The following is a 13,492-nucleotide window of genomic DNA, read 5'->3' as shown; positions in this document are numbered from 1 at the left end:
TCTTTTGCTTGCGAAAATGTTTACCAGCCTAACCAAGTGATATGTGCGTACTGGAAACAGCAGCGCGAACAGAGGCGGGCGATGGACGACGAAATAGGTGGGAGCACACACGAGCGCAAGCTCTACTAAATGTTTACTTTTGATTACAGAGGTATTAAACACACTGGTCAACTTGACAAAGGGAAAAATACCCCCATGCATCGCAGAAACAGCCACGTGCGACAAGCAAAAATATGAAAAAGCCATGTCATGTAGAATAAACCTGCGTGAAAAACGAGAACTATCGGACAAATCTTTCGAAAAAGCGAAAGATTTGTCGGATAAGTGATACTACCCAACGAGAAAGACTCTTTTGAGAACTGCAAGTTTTTCCTACTTAGGGCAACAGATAACTTGGCTATGCATTTTGTTTCGTTTGTGATCAATAATTATTGCTTCTGGAACTCCTCTGGTGTTGCGGTATAGAGCAGAAAGAACGATTGTTTCATCACAAAGTCCAGAACACAAGAGGACTTATGGAAGCATTATTTATTGCTTCCATAGAAATGTTCATAAGGAAGATTTCTGTGACCCTTAGTGGGAAAGAGTTGCTGCAGTACTTCTCAATATCACTTAGGGGACAAACCTTTCAGTTTTCATGTTTTTGTTAGTTTTTGACGCACATGTTTATTCTACAGGACGTATTTCGGTCCTTTTTTGTTGTGCCGGGCCGTTTCAGCTGCGCATCCCTGGATTTTTCTTTGTGAAGCTGGCCAGTGTGTTTAAAATCTTTGTCTTCATGAATAAACTTCTAGTTGAGTCAGCGTTCATGTGTATTCCTATCTTAATTCATCCTTCTCGTGTCTGTTGGGTGGCTATCAAATATATATGTACACCGAATTGGCGAAGTGTCCATAAAATTGATACATGAAGTTATTTGCGCTGTTTATTTCAGGAAGAACGCTATAGGGTCTTATCTTCTCTTTGTTTTTAACACTGAGTACATTTTTCTAATTCAAGGAGTCCCTTGAGGAAGCCAATAAGAGTGATGGTAACTTCCTTTGTGTGTCAGATTTATAAATTTCATCCATTCAAGGCATGACATGGCACATGCCTGATTGTAGGTTGCAATCATTCGTAGTAAGATCTACTTTTCGGTTCTCATGACGCTTCTTTGTACTGTGCTGCATTCTCCAGGCACATGAACCTTTTTATGCTCTAAGTGCATGCGTTCTTTTTCTATATGTTGGAGCGAAAATTGTGAGCCTAGATATGCATATATATCACTTTCCTTGTAATTTTTTTCAACACGGGTGCTGTAGCTCCCTCCATCTTTCAGTTACTGCTCTGTCCCAATTTTTATGCCACCTTTATGTATTTTATGCAGCAAAATTCTGGTGCTATTTTAATAACATTTTACCTGCGAAATTGAGGTAATTGGTGTTTTGTATATTCATTTATTTGCGTTTTTCACTGTCTCACCAATCTGGCTGTCGATTCATTGGAACCTTTTCTCATCCTTTATGACTATTTCAGGGGTACTTGATACCGAAAGTGCAGGTGACCATTTATTTGGCTGTTTGGAATTATGTTAGCCGTGTGTTACTACCAATTTTCTGTGCTAACTTATTTTTTCTCTTATCGTTCGAGGTATTAGCCTTGCCTTATCTCTTTATTGACTGAGGTATCACTTAGTTGCTGGGTATAGGGAAAAATGCGCCAAAAAGTGCTCTAATTAGCTTTGTGCAAATCCAGAAATATTACCTGTGAATGAGCTCACTAAATTGAGGAAATGCCACCAACAAACTCTTCTGTACCCCAAATTAACATAATCAAATGGTGTACTGTTTGTTCTTCACTTGTGCCAGGGAGATAAGCTGCATTCATTACACAAGTTTTACAAGTTTATTTCTCAATAACGCAAACCTGGCTCGTGAGAAACATGACTCAGGTGTTGACCATGCCCGACAACTTTCGAAATGATGTCTCTTCAATTGTTAGATGTAGAGTGATGTTATTTTATAAAATAATTGGGAACATGAAAATATATACATCTCGAAGACAAAGCTCAGGCAAGTCTACTTTGGTACCTCATTAAATTTTAATCGCAGTGAAAGACGTGTGCTAAAGCTTGTATATATTTACGTGAAGTCATTTGTTTGGAATCTTATTTTGCTTTCTCACTGTCAGCCGTAGCTCTTCCTGTGATGTGTTAGTGTGCGAAACATTTTAATGTAACATATTCAGATGTCTTTTGTGTATTCACACGCAAGCAGCTTCAAGTGTTCATGTGTTCAAAGTTGGTTGTTACAAGGGTATGCTTAAGCCCTGCCTTTTTAGTAGCTTTGCCTTTTATCATAAACTTAAGTCGAGAGTGAAGACCACAATGATCGTTTTGATTGAATTCATATGTATAGGATTTTTTAGATGTATTTGCAATGCTAGAGTGCTGTAGGTGCGAGCCTATGTTTCCAGGTTCGATGTAGTGGTGCCTTATGTACTGTAAGAATGTTTCATGTGCACGCATCTTTAGTGGAAATAAAGGTACTTCAAGTTGACCAGTCTCTCCTTTGATTTTGTTTGTGTTCGGGAAAGTTATGAGCAGGCACCGGGGCATGAAGTGTGAACAGCAAAGAAATTTTAATATATGAATAAAAATCCACTAGGCCAACAAAACGTCAATCATATTTCAATGGCGAGTTCTGAAATCTCAATGCCATCTCAACTGTGCCACAATGTGCTTTTCATTACTGTGGCAATAAGTCAACAACAGGTCAACAGCACTACCACAATGTCAGTTCAACGCAGAATCAGTGGTAACTCAACAACCATTCAACAAAACGAACACAACGGGCAGTCTAAGCACAATGGACTTTCAATGGTAACTTAACAATTATTCAAAATTGAGGTACCTAATGGTGTTTCAATTAAATTTCAGTGGCCAATATTCAAGATTCCTCAATACTCCACCCAACAATTCTCCAACAAACTCTCAATAATTGCTCAATTAAAAACTCAACGTTGACCAACGATACTTCAATGCCTTCTCAATAATTTTTTTTGTACGGGTTGGTTTATCTCACATTTTTCTTTTAGAACTAACCGCTGAAGGAAACATTTACACTTCGGGCTTTCAAGAGTAAACGGCGAAGCGCCCATTCAGCTCATGACATTTTGTTTCAATATTTCAAGGAATAAAAACAAAATGGAGCTTCTTTTTGCGCCTTGCACTGCTTGCCACCTTTATTGCAGTATTTAAAAATAACGACGACACCTAAGCGAAAATACGCTATGTCATCGTTCTAGCATTACCACATTTAGGCTTAAACAATATTAAACCATCACAACCGTTAAAACATGCAGACTATGCAAATATTATAGGTAGCGGGAGAACTGCTCCTACGGGAATTTGTTGTGTGGTTGTACTGCAAGACATATGTCACCAAGCTCCATTCTCTTGGCCATGGTAACATGTTTTGCGTATTCTTTCAGTTCTCAACGCGTCTGATGACATCAGGTTGATGGTACGTTCATCGGTAACTCGATACAACTACCAAGGCGCCTTTCCTACGTCGAGGAATTTAAGGAATGGAATTGAGCTGCGCGGCCATTTTCTGGAGTGAGGAATGGCCGGACAGTCTTTTTCATTCCGAAGAATTGAAAGGAATGGAATTGTGGTAAGTTCTTATTCCTCGTACTGGAACTGGAATGGAATGCGGGTGCCCACAACGCGACACTGCTACCAACGATGCATATCTGTGTTCTAAAATTCCTCCAGCAAACATATGCGCAGTGGGACTCCGCCGCTCCGAGCCTCAGGTCTGGCTGGCCCTGATGCCCCGCCAACAAGTGCATACGTTGCACGGCAGGCGCGGTTGTGTGCGCCGCATCTTGAAAAGAATCTGCAAAGGGCTCATACGTTTGTGCGCGCTGTATTCTTGCCGCTCTTACGTTGAAGGGATAGACATCAAGGTCAATGCAAACAGATCGCGAAGCTTCGGGTGAAAAGCGATTCAGAACGAACTGTCCCCGAGATCACCAAGGGTGGTTACGGGAGCAGTGATTGAAGGTTACAATGTTTGCAGGCAAGAGAGATTGGGAAAGAACACCTTTTCTTTTTAAATGAAGCGAAACACTGATTCATTCAGGGAAAGGAAAATTCCTATTAAATTTTTTTATGTGCGTGACACAAAAGACAACTCTATTTTATTTCATTTTTGTCGATAAATACATTTTTCTCAGCAGCCAACGTAAGAGGGGGCGGCGCGTTGACGCCGCTATCACTTTCAATGCAATTCAGCTGTTGCGTGCAGAAAGGCGTGCTCGTAAACCTCACCTGTTAAAATACGCCCCCTCACACGTTGTGCTGGTTTGCTTGTTGATAATGGTTTGCGTTGCACGATAATGTCCCTAAGTGTACTGCCAGATTCACTGCCAATATTTCGACTTTTCACCAGTGCTATGGTAACAATTTAGTTTAACCTTAAACGAGCAACGTCACGTGCTTAATAAGAAAAGATACGCTAATTGTGAGCCGCATTACATGTGGTCGAAGACTGTAGTGGAGAAAGCGCACTCGAAATAAAAAAAACTATTTTTTTCTGATGGAGAATTTGTGCAATAGAGGGCGCGCCGTTTATGATACGGTGCGTATTAATCACCGGACGCAGCATTGTTGAAGAATCGATATAAAGTTTTTTCATTTCTTTTTCTTCATTATCTAGAAAGTCCAAGCTGTAAAAGCTGCAGAGGTTTAGGAAATGAAATCGGGAGACTTCGCCGACAAATGCACAGGCACTGCTCCTTAAATAAATCAAGCGCGCAGAACAATCGAACGTTCACGCGCAACCTCACGGCTCACCGATCACGCAGACTGTCACCAATGCTGTTGCTGCATGCGGTGGCGGGCAAGTACCGTAGACCAAGCTGAAGGCGTATCTCGTGAACGTAAGCCCGTTCAGGGTGACGGCGACTGGGTCCATCAGCAAGAAGGACCACAGATAGAAGAAGACCAGCAGCTCGCCTGCTCTTCCCATGGATTTAGCGGCCGCGTTAACGTACTCGTAGGGCCCGCCAGCGGATGGCAGTAGCGTCCCGAGTTCGGCGATGCAGAGTGCATCTGTAAATTCGGCAATAGATGTCATGTTACTATGGGATGCCGAGTGCCGACTTGTTTGGGACTGCATGTCGAAGGAGGGCTCAAGCAGGAATTCACCTGTGCAAGTTGTGCTCTACCAGTGAAGCCTGTGTTGAACGCGCAGAACTGTCTCTCTTACGAGCTCTGGATGGAAAAAATGGCGCTCGTGGAGTTTCTTAATTGTGATTTTGTACATAGCTGTGGATTCCCCATAAATGTATCAGGCTAAGTTCATGGTTGGTGCACTTGCAGTAGTAGACTGTGAAGAAATTTACACCTATACAGGTTTTTGTGTGCCTATGAATGGTACCCTCATATCCCTCAATATGTGCCTTTAGCATTCACAAGCAGCTTTTGTGGAGTTTGGAATTCACAATATTGAACCCTCAGCAAAGGCGGATGTTCAAGGGTCAAATTACGTATTTTTTTCCTTCAGGCAGCAATAAGTATATGATTTAATTAGGCTACACTTAAGCTATCCCTGTCTACAAAAATTACCTTTTGACAGCATGTTTGCTGAATAAGAAATGCTATGACGACCTAATGTACATTTTTGTGCGAACTTACCATAAAAATTGCCCATTTTTATTACCACATTAGTAGCACATGAAATAATAGCGCATGCATAATCTAAGAGAGATAAGCAGCAGCCCTCTTCTCGAGACTAATCGGCAACGTCCTTCGCCTCCTCCTCCTCCTCTCGAGACCAGCAAGCAGATGATAAGGAGCACAAATTGCAGCCCACTTCTCCATGTTTATTTATTTCCTGACACATAAATTACACAACTCACTTCATGTGAGCGCACAATATTAATGCATACATGGCGTTCATGCCAAATAACAGGACTGTGGAGATTTGAAAAATATAGCTACATCGCTGGCGTTGCTTAGGCTGTCACCATTCTTGAACCTGATATAAGGCTGCCGGGCATTTGACACTTTCAGCGTTTTCTTTGGGCTTGCACAAAACCACTTATACTTTCAAAAGTACTGCTTCTCGAGTCATAGCAAGAGCTGCCCGATCCGTATGTATTGCCGTATAGCCGTACTTTGGGGAGAATTAATGTGAAGAGTGACCCCCGTGTGGTTTTATTGAGTACGCAGCAGTCTGCGGGCATTCGCGAAAGCTGCTATTGTGCCGACTTTTCCGTGTTAGTGAGCTATATATGATTGTGTATTAAACAGTATCTCAAGACAGAGATTCACTGAAATAATTTTGAATTGGCTCTATTGAGTCTACTACACTGCCAAAATAAACAACTATTACACCTGACACCCACACACTTATTAGGAGTAAGTTGAAAAATATTCCCTACACGCTCACTAAATTGCCTTAAAGGTTCAGTATAGGTATTTTCTCTAAAGTTGCGCATTACTTTAAACACTTGAAGTTCGCGCACAATATGCTTGGCCCAAGTTCCTGTGCAGGTACTTCCAATTTCTCAATTTTCTTATACAAAATAATTCTCTCTACATTTACGTTATTATGCATTATTGCTAGAAATGATGTTGTGTATCTTTGTTGTATTATTTTTATGCTCTTCTATGCACCAATGACCTGCCGCTAAGCCCCTTCAGCTGTTGGCAGGCGCTGAAACAAACAATAAACAATGAGGGTGTGTCAAGTGAGTTATGTACAGCACTCTACCTTTGAGGGTCGCCTGGGAAACAAACCTATCGCATTTTTTGTTGGCGGTATCTCTCTTACAGCCAATTTTTTTGTTCTGCCAATAAAGCTATACCATTAGTGCGTTTTTTGGGAGCTATGCGGGCTTGCGACCATGCAGATCTAACTTGCGCTTCAAGTCCGGCTGCTCGTCCGAATCCTAAAGACCACCGTAAAGGAAGGCCTATTTTAAAGGGTTTCTTTTCACAGGTCACGCAAAACTTTTTGGAGATAGATTGATGTGGGATTATTTCCAACGTGTTATTTAGCTATTTAGAATGAAGATAGGGCAAATTAACAAGGCAATGAAGAGCGATACAGCAGTAACCCTGAAACGGAAGATCAACACCTTGGCCCTTTGTACCCCAGTTTTCCATTGTACAATATTGCCACGCACAAAATGTGCCTCCCGTTGAAAGTCAGCGCTGTGCCTGACTCTCGTGCTCGTTAAGTTCGCGGTTTTCTTCCTAAAAAATTCCCACTTGTCCCTGAACCTCATAGTTGATCGTTGAAAATTTTGTGCTGCAAGTGGGCAAGAAACAATCGCAAAGGAACATTTGGTTTTCCAGTTGTCGCTCACTGAACCCCATGTCTTTCCGGCAGTGTAAGTGTGCCAACTCTTCTCTGTCGGCTCTGTTGGGACTGCTTGACAACCGAGCCTTTGTAGCTGACATGACTGCGTTAACAATATTTCTGCTCATTTTAGAGATAGAAACCTCAATTGAATTTCCGCCCTCTGCGCTATGCTACCGGCTGTTGAGTTGGATGTCCAGTTTAAGTGCTTGGAATTGAGGAAGGGGGAATACCTGAAATTTTCGCATACTTACGAGCTAGAGAGGCTAGTCCTCCTGTCATCCAGACCAGAAGATCGGCGCCGCCGGAACCGGCGTCCTGGTAGACAATACTTGGCACGATGAAAATTATAGAACCTGTAACATTGCGCAGCATAACGAAGATGCCAGGTATGAAACGCTTGTCTAGTAGAGGATCCGGGATAGTGTTTTCCACGAGGGAGTGACATTCGTGTAGTTATTGCACGTCTGTCATTTCTGTTATTGCATTTCTGCATTTCAAGGTAAAGTTATTACATTTCTGTCACTAGCCCTTCACAAATGACCAAAAATGGTTTGTGCCATGCCGACTTTGCCTGTCTGTTACGCGACGCCATGGCAGGCGCCACACCTCCACATCTAGTAGGATGTGTACACGCTGATTATGCATAATTAAGCAGAAAAAACAACATAAACAGTTTTGCGATTTACGTCCATTTACGTAAACAAATCATTCGCCCAGGATATCCCGATTAGACAGTGTCAGAGCGATCAGCGGTAAGTCATCTCCTATTCCTTTCGGCATTGAGCAGTCTGCGGCTTTCCCTCCAAGAAATACAGTTTTGTTCGGCATATTAAAGAATCTTTAATACACACACGTCACGTTTGCGTAGTAAGTTTTCGAGGTTTTATGACGTCACGTGACAGACAGGCGAAGTAGGCGCAGCACGTAAAAAGTTTTACCAATAGCGGTGGGCTAAGGGCGAATAGAGCGTATAATCGGAAAGGATTATTTTTCTTCTTTTCGGTCTACTCACGCACAATCAGAATGTACACGTCATGTCAGATCTCCGAGGTTTTCGTCATGTCGCGTGACAGACAGGCAAAGTGAGTGCGGCCTCAAAATTGTTTGAGTGATCTTGGAGGGCTGATTGCCGGAACTGAATAGAAATGTTTCGAGTAGCTATAACTTATAGTGCCTCAGAATGGTATAGTCTTACGTTCTATGGCCCCAGCTTTTACAGCGCCCCCAAACAGTTTTAATAGATATCTTCGCCACAGAATGTTCTTCCATCCTTCCATGCATACTTGTATGACATAATGTATAAGTATATGGAGCTGAAACTTGAAACATGAATACCAGCTTCATACAAAATGCAGATTGCTACCACCCGCAGCCTAAACCAGCGCTTGTGACGGCGCGAATGTTGACCCTTTGACCATAAACAGCCTATTTGTCAGCGGGGGTAAAGAACGTTCGATCTCAGCCTCGTGCGGGTGAACAAACATTGCGCTTTGTGTTTTTCTGAAAGGTGAGAATAAAATAAATATTAACACCAACAAGAGCAGGCTCAATTTCAACATCATCATTAAAACTAAGAGAACAGTAATGATTGCTCTGTTAACGTTTACGTACTGTCGGGAGCTTTATGAAAACGAACCCGTGACTGTGCAGCACATAAACTCGCATGGTGCCGATAAGAGCGGTCGAAATCGGTCCACATACGGTCGAAATCGAAAACAAAAGTAGAGAGAAGGGAAGTCCTCCAGTCTCCAAGCAACCACCCTCGAGAAAACGTCTGCCGACTAAGTTTCTTTGGCAAATTCCTTTTCTTGAGAAAAGTCAGCGAGAATGATGAACTATACACGAGGGTTTGTGCTGACAATCAGTGCTGCATTTTGCTTCGTCATGCCGCTGTTCCCGACATCCAAGATTTTTGAGGTGAAGTGTGTACCTTGTGCTATGAAGTTAGCATGTGCGAAAGGACAGCTGTCCGAGTTTGTTCCTTGTGTCGCAGACTTTGTTTATGGTATCCCTTCGACAGATGGAAAAGCTTATGTCGACCAAACACGCTGATAATTAAACGAGAGGCTTCGCGAACACCTCTACTGCGTGTCAAAATGAGAGCCCATCTGGGTGTCGATTTTAAGCAGCGGGATTGCGGGCCTGAGTTTGATAAGTATGAATTATTAGCAACAAAGAGCAGCAAGATTACATGGGAAATAATGGAAGCCCACAAAAGATCACCACTGAAGGAGAAATGTTCCAGTGCAACATATATTTCGCTATACGAATAGGAAATTACTTATTCGTCTGAAAACTCATTACCGGGCAAGGTTACTGTTCGTGCCCTTCATGTTTTACAGGTGGCTCCTTCATTGTGTCATTTCTCATGTTCGTTTATAGCTTCTTTTTTTCACCTCTGACGATGCGTTTAAGCGTATTAACGTTTGTCTGTCGCACTAATAATGCATATGTTAGACTGTGCGACTTCTACATTCTTATGTCCCATTACCTTCGTCCGTTTTCCTAGCCTTCTGATAGATCGAATTTGAGGTGAAGAATTCGTTTGGCTTCTACTACTACTACTACTACTACTACTACTACTACTACTACTACTACTACTACTACTACTACTACTAGTAGTAGTAGTAGTAGTAGTAGCATAAATGAAAATGATGATGATATTAGAAACAACGTTACACTACGCAGTCTTCGGTTAATGAAGGGGGAACTTTGAGCCAGTTGGGTCGGACATGTTTAAAGAAGGAAAGATTTTCAGCCACTCGTACAGAAGTCATACCTGGTGCCAGCATTACGCTTTCAAGATTTTGTCAATTTTCTTCCAGTGCCCAGTTGAAGGGCGAAAGCCCCAAAGGCCTTTGCGATGTATGGTGGGCAAAGACGGACACGTAGAAAATAGGCATAAGTTTTTGCTCGGCACGTAATTGAAGCGATTAGGCTAGTGCAGAAGCCACATTTGCTGCTTGATAGGTAGCACGGAGTAATGGGTAGTAACGTAAAAATGAGCCCAGTGTAGGAGAAATCAGGTTCAAGAGGGAGGAACTTTGAGCCAGTTGTTCCAACATGTTCCGAAGTCCACTCCTTCGTGTTACGTCCCGTCTGAAGTCGCGGTCCTTTTCCTCTTTAAACATCCTCGGTTAATGTTATTTAGTCATTCAGGAGTGCGTCGTATTTTGTAAACATGTTTAGCAGCATGTCATAGTGTAAAGGGTGAGAGTTGCAGCTTAGCACACGCGTGGAGTAAGAACATTGGCCAAAAAAAGTAAGTGCATTGCAACTTCAAAAAAGGAAACACTCCTTCGGATAATCAAGCTTTAGCTGCGTCAACGGATCACATTTTCATGCGTTTAATTAACGCATAAATAATCTAATGGTGTATGCTCAACTTACGTTGAGCTAAAGCATTTTGTGCAATTGTCCTTCGGGCATACTTAGATATACTCTTTGTATTGGCAGAGAGAACAACGGACTCTTCAACGTGAGAGCTTATTCCGCAAGGAAATGATTCAGCAAGACAGAATCATTGTTCGAAGAAGTACTCTGGTGCTCAGTACAATTCAAATTTGATACAACACTCTGAATAAAAGCTTTTCTTTGCAAAATAACTATCCGTCTCCCTAAAATACTCTCAAAATACAAAAATGGAGTTTCCTTTAGGCAATGTTCATCTATTCTCTACAGGTTTTGATCATATCATTGACTAGAATAGAATGTGACGTGTTCTTTAAATGGTGATTTTGAACTGGAGTCCAAGTACTACACACCGTTATATTGCGCAGCTGCTTATGGACAGTTGTTTGACTAGGTTGAAGCCAGAGGAGGACCAATTGAACGGAACGCACAGCCTTCAGAGAGAAAGACATGTTGCTGGCAACGCAACCTGCTTATTGAAATAGTGAGGTGTTATTAATCTGTAATTCTTTAAATATGAAATCGGCAGATATAACCGGTTTCGAAGAATAAGTCACTTGGTTATCTTCCACACTCCTTAAGGACTCTCAGTTATGTGGTACCCACGAATGTCCAGTCAGAGCCACTTTACATGTTTAATAGTCCAACTCCGTTATAAGAAAATGGGACATAACGAAGTATGCGAAATTCTCCTTGAAACACCCACGAAAACCCATGTATTGAAAACCTCGTTATAACGAAGTAAAATTATCCTGCCAATGGATATAACGAACTAGATTTGTTTTAGAAACCAAGAAACAGTGGACCCTTGCTCGCCGAATACGTCGCTTTTCACGGGGTTTGCCCCACATTCAGTGCGGAAGTTCAAAATTCCCGCGTCCGCGCGTTCAATACGCTGTCGAGCAACACGGGTCCTTCTCATAACTGCGCGTGCGGCGTGTAAGATGTGCCTCATTATCGCCATCGGATTTCTCACAGTTGGCGCGCTGTGTTCTATGCCACGTGCTGCTCGAACCCGACGCTCTTTTTTGGCGTCACAGCGTGGAAGCTGTTTATTTTTGAACCGCCTCGCCGCCTCTCTCGTTCCACGACGCTGTCGGCGAGACAAGCGCGAAGCGAAAACTAAAGACCGTCACATTGGAACAGAAGGCACCTATCGCCAACGCAGTCGAGTCAGGTAAAAAAAGTGGTACGTTGCGCACGCTGAATATTCTTTTACTTTGTTGTGAAAATGTCACTGCATACTTGGCATCTATCGCTTCAGTTGGCGTCAAAGCCGTCTTCGTTGCAAGCTTAAAGTTGTGCACCGCCATTAGGCGATAGTGGGCAAAACTAAGTAATAGATGACGAAGTAACTTCGGCGGCCCCTTCAACTTCCTTATAACCAGACCTCTCCTAGTAATATTTTTTGCAGTTGCACAGGGGTAATCAGTTGTGGAATCATAAAGACTCGGAGATGAAATTACAGGAGTTAAGGGAAAGGCGCTGGAAAGGAAATGGCCTGTCTGTTATTGTGGGGGAAAGACGCCTGCCCCTGAAAAACAACCGTTACTCTGGTTTTCGACCCACGTCATGGGAGCATAAATTATGCCCGTGTTCAATACACTATGCCACAGGTGCGCTACGTTGCCTCTCCTAACAAAGTTCAAGCCTCTTATCACTCAATGACCCCGTTTCTGAAGTGCTCTATAAATGAATCACGGCGGGCTCAGAGGAAATGGACGCCATAGCAGTCGCGTTGCAGCAAGCTGTCTGCTATTTCCGGTGCTAGAAGCTAGAAGAGACAACGCACGGCACTGCTATGACCTGATATGAACCTATCATAAGAAGCCAACAAACGCTGACGCCAAGGACAACATAGGGGAAATTACTTGTGCTTAGTAAAATGAAATAAAGAAACGATAATTTAATGGAAACGAAAGTAGATGAAAAAAAAAGACAGCTTGCAGCAGGTGGGGGACGATCCCACAACCTTCGCAATGCAGACACGGATAATGTAAGGTTTCAAGTTCCAATCTATACCTTTTCGCGCTTTATGAGTAATTCAATCGGGACTCTCCATGCATTATCAATGAAACCAGTCGACCTTGAATAGCGGGTGAAAAAAAAAAGGAATGTTATTAACCGATGTTAAGACTAAAAATACACTTCATTTCTTTCCCTTCTTTTTACCCTTTGTCTTTGGTTTGGAGTGTCACCCAACAGTGGTTATCTATGGGATCTGCCACTCAGCAGCGCCCAAAGAGGAATGGAATATGGAATAAATCCTTATAAAATACGGGCCCAGACATTGTACGGACCCATATATATGAACTGAATAGCCGCACTTCCGGTCCAGTGATTGACACTACAGCAGGTTCATTACGTCGCTACAATGGGCACAGTTTTGCCTCAGAGCTCATATGTAGCGTAGTAGAATAATTATATTTTTTAGAACACTTACCTATGCTGTTGCCCACGATCACTGCCACTGCACTGAAGAGACCCATGTCCCTCCTGAGACGAGTGGGTGCGGAGCCTGCGCAAGTTTTAGTATTTATTTCGCGATCCACGAGTTACGGTCTTCAGAGAAAAATCTTTAACACCTTCGCCTGTCTAGCTTCATCACTTTCGTGCCACCTGCCCTATGTGCACATAAACGCTTGGGAAGATCTGTTTGACGCTCATGCGCTAGAGGAAAGCAGATGAGTAATTTTAAACGATCTTCACCGAAAGACGTATCA

At 42.6% G+C, this 13,492-nt stretch overlaps 1 protein-coding gene across 1 annotated transcript in view; it reads right to left on the bottom strand.

Moving 5' to 3' along the window:
- LOC142563274 (Y+L amino acid transporter 2-like) overlaps window positions 1-13,258 on the bottom strand; it is a 30,242-nt gene extending 16,984 nt beyond the window's left edge. Inside the window, exons 1-3 of the mRNA XM_075673828.1 lie at window positions 13,213-13,258; window positions 7,610-7,711; window positions 4,841-5,098 (exon numbers count right to left, since the gene is read on the bottom strand). Of these exons, the coding sequence (XP_075529943.1) occupies window positions 4,841-5,098; window positions 7,610-7,711; window positions 13,213-13,258 (406 nt within the window). The remainder of the gene's footprint in view (window positions 1-4,840; window positions 5,099-7,609; window positions 7,712-13,212) is intronic.
- Between the last annotated feature and the right edge of the window lie 234 nt (window positions 13,259-13,492).

The sequence above is a fragment of the Dermacentor variabilis genome, chromosome 11 (genome assembly GCF_050947875.1).
Source record: "Dermacentor variabilis isolate Ectoservices chromosome 11, ASM5094787v1, whole genome shotgun sequence".
Classification (NCBI taxonomy): Eukaryota; Metazoa; Arthropoda; class Arachnida; order Ixodida; family Ixodidae; genus Dermacentor; species Dermacentor variabilis.
This window is presented reverse-complemented; position numbering and strand designations above follow the sequence as displayed.